This window comes from Epinephelus fuscoguttatus, linkage group LG4 (assembly GCF_011397635.1).
Source record: "Epinephelus fuscoguttatus linkage group LG4, E.fuscoguttatus.final_Chr_v1".
NCBI classification, from domain to species: Eukaryota; Metazoa; Chordata; class Actinopteri; order Perciformes; family Serranidae; genus Epinephelus; species Epinephelus fuscoguttatus.
In genome coordinates, this window is record NC_064755.1 from 21,149,475 (window position 1) to 21,168,513 (window position 19,039).

Sequence of the window (19,039 nt, forward strand, 5' to 3'; positions counted from 1 at the left end):
TCAGTATCTAACCAAATGTCTCCCCTTCTGTTCCTGAGATACGACGTGCAGTCATGGCTAAAAATGTGTTTTATGTAGAATATTATGATATCATGGTGAAGTTGACCTTTGACTTTTTGTATATGAAATGTCATCACTTCGTCATTATAACCTGTTAAACATTTGTGTGAAGTTTTGTCAGAATTTGCATAAGAACTCTTGAATTATGGCTAAAATGTAATTTGCGAGGTCACACTGACCTTTGACCACCAAATTCTGATCAGTTTATTTTTCAGTCTAAGTGAACGTTTGTGCCAAATTTGAAGAAATTCCCCAAAAGCATTCTTGAGATATTATGTTTACAAGAATGAGACAGACATGGTCACACTGACCTATGACCACCATGATCTAATCAGGTCATCGCTGAGTCCAAGTGAACGTTTGTGCCAAATTTGAAGAAATTCCCTCAAGGCGTTCTTGACATAGAATTGGGCAGACAGATGAACAGACCGCCAACCCGAAAATATAATGCCTCGGGCTATAGCTATCGCTGGCACGGAGGCATAAAAAATAAATTTACTACCTGAATCCCTATGCAAATATGAATGTAGCTGAACTACCACTGCAAAATGTAGTTTAACTACTATTTTAATTAAACATAATCCATTACTCCACAACACTGCTAATAACCACTAAGGTTCGTATACTTGAACCAAGACACAATTGTTAAGTCTCACTGCTGAGGCCCCATCTCATGGAGAGGCCCTTATATCAAAATGTTGTTTTACTACCTTAAATATTTTAGATGATATTATGCATATAGTGAATATCTGTCAATAAATTAGTTTATGTGTATGTTTTACATGGCCCCAAGGATAGAGAAAGAGATGATGGTTCCTGTGGTATAGATACTATGAAGCTAAGAAGAGTCTTATGCAGCAGGGGGCCACAGGCTGGATTTGAACCCGGGCCGCTGCGGCAACAACCTTGTACATGGGGTGCCTGCTCTACCACTAAGCCACCGACACCCCCAGCCTAATTCTTACTGGTCAGCACTGTCATCTGACAGCAAGAGCGTTCCAGGTTCGAACCCCAGGGTATGGGAGCCCTTCTGTGTGGAGTTTGCATGTTCTCCCTGTGTCAGAGTGGGTTTTCTCTGGGTTCTGCAGCTTCCTCCATCAGTCAAAAGACATCCAGGTTAGGTTAATTAGCAGCTTTAAATTGCCCATAGGTGTGAATGTGAGTGTGAATGGTTGTCCGTCTCTATGTGTCAGCCCTGGGCAGGATTAGTGCTTAGGAACAATGAATGAATGAATGAATGAATTTACAGACTAAAAAGACAAACTCAGTTCAGAAAATGTAAAAACAGAGCTGTAACTTGTACTTAAAAATAAATAAATAAAAGGAAACCATTTGTCATATATATTGTCTGTATACATGAGACAAAAACAACTTTCAAGACACACTTAAAAGGAAAATTCACTGTATAAATGAATTTATGTAATGACATTGATTTTGGACAGTAGAGTCAATACAATTATTGTTATTGTTGTTATTATGAACACTACTACATGATACTCTGTCTCTCTACTTTTCAAGGAGATATATTTTTTTAATCAACAGATAAAAACTGAGATTTAAAAATATGACATAACAAATGAAGCACATTTTAAGATGGACTTTCCCTTTTACACCAAAACTGTTCTCTTTATTGGAGAGCAAGGAGTGTTTGGATCCTTGACTCACAAAGCGTAACAAAGAGCCTCTTCTGCCCAGCTCATGTGTCCTTGAATAGTTTGCTGAATCACTGACAAATGTATCCCTGGCTTCTCTGTGACGAAGGCAGCAAACGTAGAGAGAATTTTTTGGCAGAGATCTGGAAAGCATTAGCATAAAGGCTGCTGAAAACATTCATGGATGCATTAACAAACATGTTTCCTGGTTTCAGCAGGGGCCCATATAATAACAGCAGTATGATGATAACAACAGTGGCAACTACTGCAAACCTTAACTACTATTATTCAGGTTGAGAATATCACTAATTTTTGTCTTTCAAGTAATCATGAGAGATTTCTTCCTTCAGTCAGGTGTACATCTCTTCAGACAACAACAAAATTATATATGCTTATAACCACATAATGAGTGAGAACAGTTCAGGTTGACATCAGTACTATAGATTTACATCTACAGTGAGACACTAAACAGCTTCAAGTATTATCTGCATTATTTTAGTGCTGTGCAGGCATAGGACACCTGGAGAGTAAGCATGCCAACAAAAATCCAGCGTCCTCTGACAGTTCAAAGCCACATTTAACATCAAGGTTGTGACGCTCTTCCAAACAGATTAATGACTGGAGAAGTCCGCAGATACTGCAGAGGCCAACACAAACTAAATATACAACATGACCTCCTGCTAAAATAGTTTTAAGGTTGAAGCTCAAGAGGCTGTAATCCATCCACTGCTCACGCTATTCTGCAGGTACAGAGTCCGGACCCTCGTCCTGTAGGACAGCTGTCTCTAGGACATCAGAGGTGGGCGTGTCAGGCGCCTCTTGGGACAGATCTTCAGAGCATCTGCTCACAGTGGGTGAGATCACATCCGGACTTGTGTCACAGGACTCTGTGCTCTGCTCTGACATGGCTGTTGTAATTGTTGTGGCAGCGCTGGGGGGAACTGGGTCAAACTCGTCATCATCGTCCTCCAGGATCGGTGATTCATGGATATCTGCCAGAGAAACAAATATATTTTAGACATGCTGATTTGGGGAATTGTCTGTGGTTATAAAAGGATGAATGGAAAGAAATGCCAACTCACTGCTGAAAGCTTCAGGGTACTGCTTGGAAATCTTCCCTTTTAGTGTCCTGGAGAGGCAGAGGAGGTCAATAATTAGAGCCGGTATGTGTGTGTTAGACCTGGGTCAATTTTGGCAAATGAAAAAGTTTCCTACATCAGCTAACTGTGCAGACAACATCAAGGTGCTAAATCCAACTCTTAACAGTCGTAATAAGCAGTATGACAATGTTATCAATACAGGCCGTGCCAGTTTACTACAGAGCCAAGCAGTGGTAACATAAAAGAGATCAAATTCAGTAGAGGTGAAAAGGGGACAAGTGGCACATGTTGTGTTTTTTACTAGAAAGTTTGTGTTTTTTTGGGGCAACAAGATTAGACATTTTGGAGAACAGTCTCTCAAGAAAACTAAAACTGCCCCTATATAACAACATTTTTAATTTAAAGCTTTAAAGCTGAAGAAAGAGGTGTCCTAACTGGCTGCAGGCAGTGCAGTGGTGTCTTTTTAAGCTGAACTCAGACGACCTGTTTATAGTTTATACCTTTAGCTCACTTTGAAAGCGCCGCAATGGACGAGGAACAGCTAATTCATGAAGTTATTAATTAATCATGTACACTTTACCTTATTATTTCACTACAAAAACCTATATAGCCTACAGTGACAGCTGGCTGGAGGGAGATTCCCTGGGAGCTGAAAGGTTCTGGTAAATGAGTCGCTAATAACACGCTAGGCTACTTGCTTTTGGATGTATTGTATGTCATTTCCAGTAAAAAAAAAAAATAAATCACAATATAAAACATGTGTTTTCTGTTTATAAAGTAACATTACAAATGCAGAAAGACAGCAAGTGGGCTGCTCACTTATCTTTTAAGTGGTTACGCATCCAGCTGATATTCAGGTGGTTTGATCACATGAGGTAACAGAAGTACATGGATACATTGTGAACAGAGAGTTCTGTTGCAACGCGATAGTCTGAGGCTGTCATTATGTTCCACTCAGGAGCAGCTTCTGAATTGAGTGCGACACCTGGTGAAATTTGGTTTAGTGATCCAGTCCAGTGTTTGGCTAATATCAACCCAGTTTGAACATTTTTATACCAGCCCAACCCTAGTGTGCATGCATGCGTGTGTTTGCACTGGGGAGAGCAGTGACTTACCTGATCCTCCGAAAGACACTGTCCAGATCTTTCTTCATCTCCACCAGGGTGCGAGTGTGGAGTAGGAAGCGCTCATTCATCTGCTGCAGTCGCACGTTAGACAGCCCGTTGAAGTTGATCAACATCTCATTGGTTTTCTCAAAGCGGTCGAGCCTGTTTTTCACAATAATTCAGCGAAGCAACAGTTACCTTCAGATGCCACTTTACAAAGAGCAGGGCAGATGTCAGCATCATTGACCTATGCTGAACAGCACACCCATTATATATTTAATAGTTGCAGAAAAGCCATATGAAGCTTAACAGACTAGTCACACCATGACACTCACATGTGTCTCTGAGCTTGGATGATGGCGTTCACATCCTCAGAGTTGACCATGCTCAGCATCCTGTTACAGAACACGCCAGATGCTGTGGGCTCCACCATGATGAAGGTCAAGGCGAAGAAGCTGCAGATATGAACTTTCTTTTAGAAATGCAAGTAGTATCATGTTCTCAATTCTCAATCAGGGCTGGGCAATATATCAGTCTATTAATATCAGACTAGGTATCGCCTTGGATTTTTAACATTGTGTTGTATTTTCCTGGTTTTAAAGGCAGTATTACAGCAAAGCGATGAAATTTTCTGAGCTTACCAGACTCTTCAAGCTGCTCTATTATTTGCCTTTACCCACTTGGTCATTATATCCACATTTGTCAGTATTTTATGAAAGCACAAATAGCCAATAAAATACTGCTGCAATATCAATATAGAGGTATTTGGTCAAAATATTGTGATAGTTTTAATGTTTCCATATCGCCCAGCCCTATCACAACACAAGCACTGAAACCAGGAGCCCATTAAGAAGCTAACACAGTCAGTTATTCAGTGCAGATACAGCTAACGTTATATTCACCACCGTAAATACACGTATCAGCCTCTGCAGGGGCAGTCAATGTTTCACTGTGATATTTTAATGAAGCATTTAACGATGAATAACTTTAGTAACCGAGTCCTGTGTTAGCAGCCTGTTGGACGAATCTTTGATTAGCTTGTTAGCTGCTGAGCCAATCTGACGAGCGAAGCAACAAAAATCACATTAGCTACCTCAGCTCCCTCGGTGGATGTTTGTGTCGACCTCTGGCTGTTTAAATAGCAGACTTAAAATGACATCTGCAGCCTAAAGGTGCTTCTGACAGCTGGCTGTAATACAAAAACAAAGCACTTCCGGGTTTTGTTTAAACTTCCTGTCATAGGACCTCTGTTTCCGGTGCTTTTTTTCCTTCATTTTTCTTCCTTTTTTTTCTTTATTTAAAACCTCGCAACTTATAGGTGTACATTATTAACGCATCTAATCTGGTTATATCATCGTTTTTTTAGTGGAAGAATTATATAATTAAAAATACCAATGACAGTGTTTGACGTTACAAACCAGTACATGAATGAATAGCAGTAAAAAAGAAAAAAATATTAAAACAATTGTATACGATAAGACTGAAACAAATTAAAAAGCATATGATTCTTAGTGCATGCTATGTTACCTATAATAAATAATGTTTTTGTCCCCTTACTACTCAAATATAAACAATTATTATAGGTAACTGAAAATACACTGACATTATCACACAACAAAAATAGCCTCTGGGATATGTTAACCTTGATTTATGAAAGTGGGTCATCCCATGGAGGCACTTAAGTTTTACAGCACTATCCAAAAAAACATCTGTCTGCGGTAAATGTCAAGAGGCTGCTTCTATTATCAGCCCAGAAAAAGCATTAACATAATACAGCAATATTTATGGACAGACTATAATACTGCAATAGTTAACAAGTTGCTTGGTGTGTACAGGAATTGGTCCTTGTTAGTGTTGTCAAAAAATACTGATTTATTAATGCATATTGATTCTGGATATTTGAAACACTTTCAATACCCACTCTCAGCAGTATTGATGCACCAGTACCAACTGTGCTTTCCCACTCTCTCTTATTGTTAATGTTGAGGCTAATACAGTCATTTTGCTGTTCTCTGCTACTAACCAAGAAAAGACAAGCTGTAGTCTTTATGTTACAGCATGTTATATATATATATATATATATATACATATATATATATATATATATATTTTAATTTTATGCCCTCAATGTCAATTTTTCCACGTGATATTGCAAATGTTAACGAATATCAATATTTTCAGGGTATTGTATCAAAGTTTCAAATTCCAGTATTCTGGCAATACTAATCCTTGTGCATATTTTGTTTCTGAATTATTCTCATAATCGTATTTTTCTTATTTTGAAAAAATCATAAGGTTGCTGTGCATTTCCTGTAATGTCTTGGTTATAATCAGTGTATTTCTGCAAAAATTCAAAAGCCTAAATAGGAGAGGAACTAGAATTACATTCATGTCTGTAAAAACATGGATGCTTCACACACATCTTCCCCCCAGCAGCACAGAAGATCTATACAGTCAGCACAGTTTAAAGGTGAACACCCAAGATTAGTGTCACCAGGTCAGTATCTGACCAAGTGTCTCTCCTCTTCTGTTCCCAAGTTATGGCGTTGAGTAATGGCCAGAAAATAGTTGTTGTTTTTTTTTTGCAGAATATTATGATGTCAGTGAAGCTGATGTTTTGGATACAAAATGTCATCACTTTGTCATTTTTTATTAAACATTTGAGTGAAATTTTGTCATAATTAGCCTATAAAGTCTTGAGTTATGCCCAAAAACATGTTTTTGTGAAGTCAGTCACTTTGACCTGTGACCTTTGACCACCAAAATCTAATCCTTTCATCCTTGAGTAGAGGGGATGTTTGTGCCAAATTTGAAGAAATTCTCTCAAGGTGTTCCTGAGATATTGCATTCACAAGAAAGGGACGGGCATATGGACAACCCAAAAACATAATGCCCCAAGCCTTGGCTAGTGCAGGCATGGTGTCTCACCTGTAGTATGAGAGTGAAGTACTCCAGCACCTTGTTCCAGCAGGGACTTTTCAAATGTAAAATGTTTAAAAGTTGGTATCCGTCAAACCAAACTCATGTCTCCTACTTTTTAACTCAGAGTTACTAACCTTTTTTCAAACTGACATCACACACAAAGGTGCACTTTTTTTCAGGGATGCTGTCAGATATATGAAATAAAAATTTAGTGCTACCCTCAAAGTTTAGGAACTTATAGTTCTTTGTCTCTAAATCTCAAGCAAAGTTATTATAGTCCACTTGCACTATAGTAAAGAAGTAGTGTGAGGTACATGTGAAGAAAAAAATTCTCCCTTTTTAAATCTAGTGTGTGTCAGTCTCATAATTCATCAGAAAAACTATAGAAACCAGGAAAGACTGATGAGATGGTTTGCAGTCTGCAAATTTACTTTTACCTTTCCCTTATATTACATTATCTTAAATCACACATTAATTTTTATATGATACGTCACTGCCATGAATAGCTTTTTTTGTGGAGGAAATAAAGTAAATCATTATGAATCTAACTTTATGTTCAGTTGGATTTGGATCATCCTGCAAAGCTCATTTTTATCCACCTACCTACAAGGCTTGGGTGGTATTACAGTATTATGGTAGAGATCCCGAAGGTATTATTTTCAGTTCTGTCAAAATACAGATGCGCCTCGGTCTGTTAACTTGACATTAAGATGCTGTATTGATGCTGTATATAGTGCACAGCACACACCACCAGAGGTCAGTCTCTGCTTGTGGAACAGGCAGCCGAACTGTGAGAGATGGTGACTGTAAATAGTGGGAATAATGTTTAAAGAGTAGTAAAAAAAAAGAAAAATGCTTCTGCCCCTGTTTGAAAGTATTGCATTGTAAATACAACTTCATATCAAGCTGAATTCATCCAACTACAAAAGTAGTTAATTGGCCACATGATTTTATTCAACACATTATCTCTGTTTATCTCTGCCACTGATGTGACGGTATCCGCAGTGGCAACAAGTGTCATTGGGCACTCCAATGTAAAATGAGTGCTTATTTTCCATCTATCCTATGAGCCTGAAGCATTTAAACCCTGCAAGACTTGTCTAAGTAGGCAAATTGCATGTTAGAATTGTAGGCTAGACAGTGACATACATGTCGGAATGACTTCTACAACCAGTAGTTTTGACACAAATATCGTCATATACTGTATACCCTGGTGAAATGTCAGGAAGGTATAAAAACATAGATACCACCCGAGCCTACTACCCACCTTATACCAATAAATTCACAAACTCATTACTTCCAGAAAACTCACAAAATTACTTTTATTAAGGGACAAGTAAAAAAAGTACATGATGTATAAAAAATACAAAACCGCTTTGTCTAACTTGTAAGCTACGTAAATGCATAGCAACAGTACATGCAAGTCTAGAGTTAGGTATCCTACAATTCTGTAACATTTCTTAAGCTACAGGCTAAAAGGGGAAAAAGTACAGTTTGGTTGCAATCTATCATTCGTTTCAGTCTACATGATACAGATCCAAAGTGATGGTACAGAATAAGTTAGGTTGCACGCAACTGAACTGATGAGTAAATAAATACTTAACAACATTTCACAAATATTGACAACCAGTAATTCAACGCAACATTAAACAAAGTCTGCGTGAGAATTACATTTGATTTCTGAAGTACAAAACCGTTCTATGTATAAGCTAAAGATGAAAAGAATTCATAGTATTACACGTCTAAGCGGGGGATGCAGTGATACAAATAAATATGAAATAAATAAATAATGAAACCCATAATAAGAGCCCTGCGGCTCGCCCAACCCCGTATGTACATAACACACCCTCTGCTCCCGACAACAACATCACATGTATGAAATTTCATATTAGTGTTTAGAATACCATAAACATACATACAAATGACCTCGGACAAGCACAAGTGTCCATAGAAAACCTGCTTAGATTTGACATTGGGTGAATTTCAATGTGCTTTGGCTTTCGTTTGATAAATAAAGTAATATTAGGCTATATATCACAACACATTTGTGGTATATAAGAGGCAATGGCATAGAATTTCAACTTGTATAAAGTCTTTTACCTATTCTGACCCGGGAATGAGGGAAATCACTGATGCTGATATTGCTGAATGACTATAGATAGGTTGAGTGTTTCGCTGTTGCTGCTGTGTTGTGTGGTATTGTTATGCAAAGACATTTCTATTTTTCCTTTTTCTTTTTTTTCTTACATATAAAAATAAGTTAAAACTTCAGAGAAATGGATCCAAAAAAATAAAAGTAAGATTTACAGCTTATATAAGGCCATGCAATTTTTAGTAGACTCATGCATCAGATCATTAGGTCTCTTGGATGAGTGGGCTTGCCATTCATGCAAAATGCACTATGTGTTGCTGAGGCCACAATAAATATAGCTACTGTCCCTTTGTGTTCCTTAATACCGATCCAGAATTAACACTAGCGCTGTCTGTAACACATAATTAAGGCTGGTGTATTTGCTGTTGAAGCTGTGAATAGGCCATTTCAATGGGACCCACACACGTATTTGCGCACGGAGACAGTCTACAAACACAAACTCTTTGAGAGGAATGGATGTCAATGTGAATAGAGACAAACACAAGGGCGACTGTACAGGTCTGTGCTCTGTCAATGTAAAGTGTCATTCATTCCAAAACGAGATATCCACCATTTCAAAAAAAGAGATATCTACTCTGAACAAACAAAGTAATGCCTTTATATTAGTCATCTTAACATATATGCTTATAAAAGATCCACATTGAGAACGGCTTCAGCTGTGTGTTGAGTCATGAATTTCAAGTAGCACCCTTTTTTTTCCTGTGAGTCAGTGGATGTATTGCGTTTTGGAATAAAATCTTTTTGAATGTACCAGCAAACTAGAGCTCCAGCATTTCATCTAAAGCAGATCAAAAACACCACGGATAACGGTCCATCATCAGGATGGTATGAATATTAAATACAAAATAAGAGACAAAGAAGTGGAAAATCAACAGTTCATAAGTTACCATTTTAACAAAATCAACAAAGCTCCAACCTCAGTGTGGAGGAGACCGAAGGGTTTTCAGCTGCGTTATGATTGAAGGCAATCTGAGGCAACTTTTTTCTGTAAGTGCTCGAAAAGAAAAAACAAAACAGCACCCCAAGATTTCTTCAGAGATGTGCGCAAGGCGGAATTCCGACTTTACCATCCGTCCTCCATCGCCGCCATGCTCCTGGCTGGAGGTGTTGTCATGGTGACACATAGCTGTGCAGGCTCTGCATTTTCCTTGCATCGTGGCGTCTCCTTCACTTCCTCCTCCATCTGGGATTTGTGCCCGTTGACATCCACGCCGACTTGGCCCTCCTCTATCTCCACCTCTTCCTCCTCGTCTTCCTCCTCCTCCTCTTCTTCTTCCTCCTCCTCTTGCTGCTGCTGCTGCCGTTGTTTGTTGCGGCAGCACGGTTTGAACAAGTGGGGGTCGATGAGCACCTCCCCGAAACGGCCCTTGTAGATTATTCCACAGCATACTTTTTGCCTGGACAAAACACAACACATTGTATTTATTGAAGTGCATGAAGCAAAAATAATTGCCTGTCTGTGGCTGTGTTTCATATACTTTAGGCCATTTATAGCATAACATTTAAGTTCCAGTCTGCAGGATTTAGGGGCATATACAGGCAGAAATGATGTCTAATATTTGTAATTATGTTTTCATTAGTTCATAATCAGCTAAACATAAGAATCTCTGGGTGCTTTCTGAATCCCATACTTCTTCTTTTTACTTTTAGTATGTACTGCAGCTGCCCTTAAAAAGTACGTACTGTTGCATGCAGTACGTACACAATCGGGACACACTACTTTCTCATAACATTACACCCTGAACTTTGACCCTCTTGCTTTTATATCCGTTTCCTTGGATATAAAAGAAAAACGCCACTCACCGAGTTTACCAGAGACGGAGATCAACCCAGAGAGCTCTGCAGTTGTAACTATGCAATGTGTGTGGTTTAACTATGAAATTCTCACTGCACAGATTGTAGATTCTAATATTTTATTTTCACCACAGTGAAATTACATCTGCAGCTCTCTGTCATTGTTATTTTTACTGTTGTGTCCTACTGTTGTTTTTAAATTGTATGATTATTTTGTTCACTTAAACAATTCATATTTCTGTGATTACTGTTCGGCTGTTCTATAGCTGTTAATCAGCTGTCATCTATTTGCAGCTCAGTCGATGTGACGTATAGTCCGCTGCGCAGAGAATTGTGGGTCAGAATAGCCAGAAAAGCATGTTGGCTTGCATACTGCAAAATTGGACAGGATGTAGTAGGACATCCTGGTATTTCTGGCATACTGCATTTGATGTACGGTGTATTGGAACATACTAACATTTTTTCTGGCACACTATACAGTATGGTAGTATGGGGATTGGATCGCACAGTTTGTGTTTTTGTTCCCGCAGCCATGTTGTTTCTACAGTAGCCCATAATGGACAAACTAAGCACTGTCTCTAGGTAGAGCCACTTGCGTTTTTGCATTTGCCACTGTAGTTCTACACACTAGACACGTGAGAAGTTTTTGCAACCTCACCGCTAAATCCTACACAGTGGACCTTTAAAATGCAATAAAAGTAAAACTCTGACAAATATGTCAGTGCCAGAATGAATTTCTTTGCTTAATGCACACTTGGTATACAGGTACACAGGAGAATGAAGTCATGCAAAAGAAGATACTGAACTCCTGCACACTCAAGAACACTGCACTCACATTTATTGAAAAGGCAACAGAACTTTGTCAGGCGTTAAAAGTGTCTAAATTTAATTATATAACTGTTTAAATCTTAAAAAACAAAAGAAGACCAACCAAAACCATTGGCTGTCTGTAAAATGTAAATGTGATTTTTAGGTATTGGCCAAAGCTTGCTAAAAAATACTTCACACCCACAACTAAATACATATTCTTCCTCTTGCCTGCAGCGCTAGAGATATTTCTTACTTTTAAGTTTTTCAAATGTATTTTTTGCCACTGTGAGCACCACAATACGGGGGTGTACAGGGTCCACGCTTAGCATCAACAAAACTATGTAAAAACATCCATTTATAAACTGTCGCACAACTCGTGCAATATAATCCGAGACTTAGTTATCCAGTCATATACTCAGTACTTACCAAACACATGCATTTTCACTAAAACATTATGATCTAAAACACGTCACTACAATCAGTCTCACACATGGCTGAGTAGCACGCCTGGGCATGGATGTGTGTTTTAACTCAGAGCTCAAGCCCATGCCAATTATGTTCTGGGGGTGCTGCTCATATGTGGAAATGTTGTGGGGGGGGGTTTTAACCAAAAAAAGTGTTCATTCGGGATACACGTGGATAAAGAGACTTGGATTATACTGCATGTGTTGTGTGGGAGTTTGTAAACACACGTTTTGATGTAGTTTTGCTGTTAAGTGTGGACCCTGTTTACTTCAGTCCATTTCCTCTTAACTGTTGTGCTACTTATCAACCTAGATTGCTTTGGTGCGAGTTGTTGTAGAGGTGTCTGCCTTCTCTCCGATATAATGGAAGCACATGGCCCTTGGCTTGTGGTGCTCGAAGTGCCTTTTTTTTTTCTTTTTTGGAAAAACCTAAAAGCAAGCAATCTCTCTAACGCTACAGGTAAGAGAAAAAAAATGTGTATTTTGTTGTGGGGGTAAACTGTCCCTTGAAAGGACCAGTTTTTCTCACAAATTCAAGCTAACACTAGGTGAGTAACTGATATACAAATGGTCATTTTATGGGTGGAGTATTCCTTTAAGTGGAAACACCTGTGTGGGTGGACTGTAGGTGTGTAGGGGCTCCAAGACACTGACCACTTGCCTTAAAGCCTTTAAGCATGTGAAAGCAATACGTCATTCTGAATCCTAAATAATGAGTCAGCCCTGGTGCTCCACTGTCTGACATACCTCTTCCAGTAAGTGAGGTCCAGGAATGAGAAAACAGGAGAGCGGCTGGACCCCGGACTGAGCTCAGTGTCTGAGCCATCATCTGACAGGTTGCTGTAGCTGGGGGACTGAGCCGGGGAGGCGCTGGAGGTGGTGCTGTGAGCATCTGAGTCTGATGGGCAGAACAAAGCGTCAGCAAAATAAGCTATTCTAAAGGAATGAATGAGTGACATGTTAGTGGAGCCAAAATGCAGGACGCACTGTTTCTTTTGAGCTCCTTCTGCAGCCTGCTGATCTGGCTCGGCCGTGCTTTCTTGGAGACGGATTTTATCTTCTTGGGCCTGGAGGTTATCTTTAGGCTGGGACCTCCTCTGGCGTCCACAACCTGTGAGGAGGAGAGGAGAAATTAGCACATTTTTTTTTTTATCATGACCAAGCAGTAGCTCAGACATATCAGTAGTACTGTGATCCAGACGCACATGGTTCCAGTTCTTCTTGGTTCCCACAGGTAGCTTTTTCCACCGTTTCACCAGGAGCACACAGGCGTTACAGATTTCTCCAGATCGTGTTTCACTCAGTCTGCAAAATAATTTGTGAAGAAATTACACAGGGGAAATGTATCAGACCATTAAGATATGACACATGCAGGCGGATCTCTCTCCAGACCTCACGTGCTTTGCTACTTAGCTGTGTCTCTTACCCAAAACAGCTCCTGAAGTCTTTCTCGTACCGCTTACTGTCCGTGAAACGAGAGCTGGAGGACTTTGCGCGGCAGATACAGCAGCCGTCCAAACTCCTGTACATTTTTGGCTTATGAAAGCCAAACATCTGCGTGCAAACACAAAACCAACGATTAAAATATTAACATGTGAGGCTCGCATCAGTGTGCATGGTGTAGTAACTGCAGCACCTCCCTGCAGCCGTGCATCTCTGCTTCACATCAGAGGCGGTGTTTTATTTTAACATTTCAGTTTCTGTGATTTAACACAAACAGAGCTGGTGTTTTGCACGAAAATTTTTCAGGCAGAGCGATTTTGCTGGAGCATCTCTCCGCTTTGACCCACATGGGGGGGAAGTAGGTCAACAGTCAGACAGCGTGTCAGACAGATCATGTCACCATGCTGTGCTCACAGGATGCATTTTGGAAACTCAAAATATAAGCACGCACTTACTCCGATCCTCCAGGCTGCCGAGGATACAGTATTTGTCACGGTTAGGTGCACACTACAGAAATATTTAACACCAGAAAAATTCAGGAATATAAACGTGTCTGGGGGAAATCAGTGGTAATGCAATAAGCACGCTGATTATGCAGAGGAATTATGATTTATGTTGCTAGGCAAAATTTAATCTCAGCAGCACATGTAGTGAACTGCGGCAAAACTGCGAGCCGCGCCCCCCAGACTGGGTTTTTTTTTTCTTGCCATCAGTCCTCGGGGTCCTCTAACAGTGCGGTGCCTCAGAGAGCAGACACAGAGCATTGAAACCAAAGAGGTCTCACTCTGCTGGATTTATCACACACCACTTATGTTGGGCAGTGTGGGGGGAAATATGAGAACTAGAAAACTCTGCTGGTGACTGAAGATATCAATGTGGCTATATAGTTAAAACAATAATAGAAAACCACACTGGAGTTCTTTGTAAAAATGCAAAATATGTGGAACCATATTTATTTAAAAATCATTTGTAGTCTGTAAATAATACTGAATGCACATTTCTAGCACTGCAAAGCCAGATTTAAATGTACAAACTAATGGAAATGCATCTATGCAAGCACATGCACAGATTAACCCCATGTAGTGCTCCAGCATCTGCCCTTTTGGCCTCTGACTACATATTTGCCCTTTGTGGAAGAGTTTTTCCTCCATTTCTTTCTCTAGTTTCATATTTTACTTCTTAAACACTCAGCCCATGGCATTATCACTCAATTAAAAGCATGTTATAAAACCTGATCAGAGCATTTGAGCTCTAATTCTGCCCCTGCCTCTCCCTCTTCGACTTCCCTTGTCACAGCCACCACAGTTGACAAACACAAATCCAGCACCTTGCGGAGCAGCATCTATGTCTCTTACCTGCTCTTATTAGTGTAACAACCAGCCAGGTAATGATAGCATTTGCCCTGAGCCTCACTGTTGTTGGCTGAATTTGTGAAATTAAGCTACTGACTGTAAGAGTATTCAATCAATCAATTTTATTTATAAAACCCGATATCACAAATCACAATTTGCCTCAGGGGGTTTTACAGCATACAGCATCCCTCTGTACTTTGGACCCTCACAATTTTTATTTTTGTTTTAACAATGCTTATTAAAATAAAGTATAAAGTAAATAAGTAGTAGTAAACAGTTTCTTTCCCTGTTCTGTAGGAACACTTAACAAACAATAATCACATGCAATATCTACAATGCAATATTTTTAACCACTGTTTTTTGTGGTTTTTATTTATTTTATCCATTGCTATTATAGCTATTATATAACTGTGTTTATGTCATGTCTAGCTGGTTGTCTTTTCACCTGTTTTTAAAAGCACTACATTATACTTTACTATACTATATTCACTAGCTAATATCAATAAAACTTTCTATTTTATTCTAAAATTTAAATTTAAAAAAAAGATAAGTGTGTTTTAAAAATAATTATGAGGGGGTGCCCTTTTTTAAGCACCTGGCCCCAAAAATGTCTGTGTACAGCACTGCATTTATGAATACTTAACTGTTGAAGAGTTTATTTGCAGAAACTTAAAAGTAAGCTTGCAAATAAAGCCACTGACTTATAACTGTTAAACCAGGAAAGTGCTTAATTTTGATAAAAATCTATTTTACACGAGTGTCCTCACTAAAGCCAAAGCAACACATGGGGTCACAAATTATATAACAGGTGTGTAATAGATACAGTGTGAAGAGATAATCAGTGATAACACAAATAGATATGATCAGAATGGTATTAAAATGATGCAGTAAAGTAGTTTATGGCCTAAAATCAATGTAAATGTGTATTTTTTTTAATATAATATAGCACTGTATCAGCTCTGCCTGTATTCTGTAGTTCAGAAGACATATCCACCTCGGAGTATCTCATCTGTAGGCTGTAAACGATCTCTGCAGCAGAATACAGTACGTGACGCAACCCAACATGGCAACACACTTCAAAGGCGGAGGCAGTGTGGAGAAGGGGGTGTGATGCGATTTTCCGCAAAAGCTGCAATATTAAAAAGTAAACTGTAAAAATCCTCCGGAAAGCAGTGGCGACCTGCGCGTACAGCACGTGCACTTTTAAAAACCAAAGCAGGCGCCGAGAAATACACTTGTTTTTATCGAGAGAAAAGTGCAAGTCGCCAAATTCACCGCCCACTCCAGCGAGGAAGCATGGCATGCCACACGACCTGCTTCATGCGCACCCATTTTATGATGACCGTCCCCTTGCTCGACGATGCCCGACTTTCCCCTCCCTGCGTTAACTTCGCGCAGTGAGATTAAACTCGGGCAAACGCGCATTTTAAGCAAACATGTTGTTTCCAGGGCAGTTGTGGGACAATCGTGTAATTTGATCTTTACTCTTTGTTATTCCACAGCCGCGTCACTGCAACACACCACCTTCAACTACATGTGCACGAAGTTCAAAGTGGGTGTTTGTGCTATAATCTCACACTACACTGCACTTCCCCACCCAACTTGAGTTTGATAAGGCGTGTGTGTGTAGTTTGTGTTTGCGGTGGCTGTTTTGTTGACAGCAGCGCCCGCGTGCTGAGACGCATCTCTGCTCCGGGTGGGCGTGAGACATCCAACTTGGCTTATTTAGCAGCAGCAGACGTAAATGTGGAGCACACTGCAGGCGCACTACAATCAATCTGACCATCAATGCCTTTTAGAAGTGTATATTTATGACCCTAACTATCATAATACCCGACTTTAGTGTAATTCCAGCAGCGATAAATGGGAGTGATTTCCTCCGACAGCCTGCAACAATAACAACAGCCATCTCCTGCCTGCACATGAAGCCCATCCTGACACTATTAAATACATCCAGACGCCTTCCTCACACTTTGCCTGGCTACTTTAACTGTTTCAAAGGTAACCCACACACCCACTCGGCCACCAAGCAGGTCTAAAAAGCGCAATTGTTCCGAGACAACTCGAGGCTTGTTTTAAATGACACATCTTGAACACACCGCTAAGACTTTAAAAACCCGTCAAAGCTCCCACCACGCGACAAAACAAGTGAAAATGGCTGCTTATCTTACCTTGTCGCGAGTTGCGTGGAGCTTGTACAAAGTAATAGTCCTTATAGCGCGTCGTTACGATGTGACTATTATGAAAATCAACCCGCATCAGTAACCCGCTCCCTTGTTGATGTCTGCGTTTGTGTGGACGGGACTGGATAGTTGTGAACGCACTGCGCATGCGTCGTATCCACACCTCCATTTCAGAGTAGGGCAGAAGGTTTTTTTCCTTTTCTTCAATCAAAGCATTTACATAAACGACGTGTGACGTGTGCGTGCGTCTGCATTCTACTGGCCTTATAAGGATGGGAACATTGCGCGGGAACAGGGGGCTCGGCCCCGGTTGCTATGGCACATTGGAGAGTGTAAGCAAGGGGGCGGGGCCTGTCGTTTTACTACAGAGCGCCAGATGGCCCGTCTGGAGGCCTACGGTTTTTAGGGGGCTCGGCGTCTACCACGAGAGATGTGCTTTGTTGACTTGAATTGCGTGACAGCGGAGCAGATTAGTGGTAAATAAAAGGTGGGTGAAACATGGCCTCCATCCAGTGGACAGCTCAGGGCGAACAACCACTTCGATCCGCTGTTTTTTTTTTCCCAGTAGCGAGCCAGACATGCTGCTGTCACATAACACTGCACCGGTTTCATAACAGTTACTACAATGTATAGGCTGCTGACTGGGCTGTCACTGATAACATGAGGGGACGACTTAATGCCAATAAAAGGAGTGATAGATAGATAGATAGATAGATAGATAGATAGATAGATAGATAGATAGATAGATAGACTTTAATCATCCTAAATTGGGAAATTATTACCATACAGCCGCAGGTTAAGTGGGATTTAAGATATATATCTATAGACACATATGTTATAGAGTATGCCATAATAATCTGTCACTGTCAATATTTGTCTTACATGTACATAGAAATGTATACATGCACATACTGTACATCAGTGTTGGGAAGTACCTAGTTACATGTAAATAAATTACTGAAAAATTGTAATAATTTGCAGTTACTGAGAGAAAAAAAAGATATGCAATTAGATTTGAGTTACTAATTAAAGAGGGTTACACCCAAATATATTCTTTTTGGAAAAGAGTTTATATGTAAAATATAAAAATTATTCTGTTGCTTTGCAGCTTTACGCTGTCTAGAAATACTTTCTTGTGGCATTGTCCATTTCTGGACATTTTTCAGGTTTATTGCCCAGTTTAAAACATTTGTTAAAAAGTAATCAAAACATAAGATGTAATAAGTTACATTACATATGGATGGATGGATGGATGGATGGATGGATGGATGGATGGATGGAGTTTATGCACTCCACAGAAGCACAGTAATACACATATCAAACTAGAAGGGAGAAATAAACATCGATAGATAGATAGTATTCTAAGTCCTACATGCTGTATATACATGCTCATACTGTACATTATCATCCAGTCCATGTACATCTATTCAGTATTTTTTCTTTGCACTATTTATAGCTCACAACTTACAGAAAGCTTGACTTGACTAGACATAATTCTGACATATAGTTATATAACATTTACACAAACACCTGTTTTCCACACTTGTGTACATAATAGTCCTGTCTACTCTTCATTCGTCCAGCTTTGTCGTCCTTGTTCCTCCCTATTATGTCATTTTCTGTATAAGTACAGAAATATGAAAAAAAAAAGTAGTCAGATTTGTTGTAAGTGTACACACTGGCCAATAAAGGTCATTCTGAATCTCAGAGTTTGTCCTCAGAATGCTCTCTGATTCTTAAGAGACAGCACCACAGGCTTCACAAAAGTAACTTTACTGCATTACACTACTCACATGTAGTTTGAGTCATGCATGAGGCTGTGTTCATATGGTGTAATGGCTGCGACACTGCCAACACCATCCTCAAACTGATCTAAGGAGCTTCTGTCAGACGACACAGCCAAACACAGTGCACACACAGTAGCTGGTCCAGTTTTCATTTGGCAAACTATTAAAGTCATTGTGATTATCAGATGTAATTGGTCAAGCTTTTTTTGCAACT

The 19,039-nt window shown here is 39.7% G+C and overlaps 2 protein-coding genes across 2 annotated transcripts; both read right to left on the reverse strand.

Moving 5' to 3' along the window:
* Positions 1-1,445: 1,445 nt before the first annotated feature.
* On the reverse strand, positions 1,446-5,148 carry kxd1 (KxDL motif containing 1). The gene is made up of 5 exons (XM_049575260.1): positions 5,012-5,148; positions 4,254-4,373; positions 3,928-4,080; positions 2,795-2,841; positions 1,446-2,704 (listed from the first exon to the last, which is right to left on the reverse strand). Exons 2-5 carry the CDS (start codon positions 4,349-4,351, stop codon positions 2,448-2,450), a joined length of 555 nt encoding a protein of 184 aa, XP_049431217.1. The 5' UTR covers positions 4,352-4,373; positions 5,012-5,148; the 3' UTR covers positions 1,446-2,447.
* A 2,989-nt stretch (positions 5,149-8,137) lies between these two features.
* sinhcaf (SIN3-HDAC complex associated factor) lies at positions 8,138-17,156 on the reverse strand. The gene is made up of 6 exons (XM_049574664.1): positions 17,027-17,156; positions 13,487-13,614; positions 13,266-13,365; positions 13,048-13,171; positions 12,808-12,958; positions 8,138-10,389 (listed from the first exon to the last, which is right to left on the reverse strand). The coding sequence occupies exons 2-6, from the start codon at positions 13,612-13,614 to the stop codon at positions 10,056-10,058; spliced, it is 837 nt and encodes a 278-aa protein (XP_049430621.1). The 5' UTR covers positions 17,027-17,156; the 3' UTR covers positions 8,138-10,055.
* Between the last annotated feature and the right edge of the window lie 1,883 nt (positions 17,157-19,039).

What these genes read in the sequence shown, in the direction of transcription:
- kxd1 (XM_049575260.1), bottom strand. Translation starts at nt 4,351, where the DNA reads ATGGTGGAGCCCACAGCATCTGGCGTGTTCTGTAACAGGATGCTGAGC. An exon ending in ATCCAAGCTCAGAGACACAT is followed by an intron (nt 4,081 to 4,253) that starts GTGAGTGTCATG and finishes TGTGAAAAACAG; the next exon opens with GCTCGACCGCTTTGAGAAAA. An exon ending in AGTGTCTTTCGGAGGATCAG is followed by an intron (nt 2,842 to 3,927) that starts GTAAGTCACTGC and finishes CTGCCTCTCCAG; the next exon opens with GACACTAAAAGGGAAGATTT.
- sinhcaf (XM_049574664.1), bottom strand. Translation starts at nt 13,614, where the DNA reads ATGTTTGGCTTTCATAAGCCAAAAATGTACAGGAGTTTGGACGGCTGC. An exon ending in CCAAGAAGAACTGGAACCAT is followed by an intron (nt 13,172 to 13,265) that starts GTGCGTCTGGAT and finishes TCCTCCTCACAG; the next exon opens with GTTGTGGACGCCAGAGGAGG. An exon ending in GACCTCACTTACTGGAAGAG is followed by an intron (nt 10,390 to 12,807) that starts GTATGTCAGACA and finishes TGTTTTGTCCAG; the next exon opens with GCAAAAAGTATGCTGTGGAA.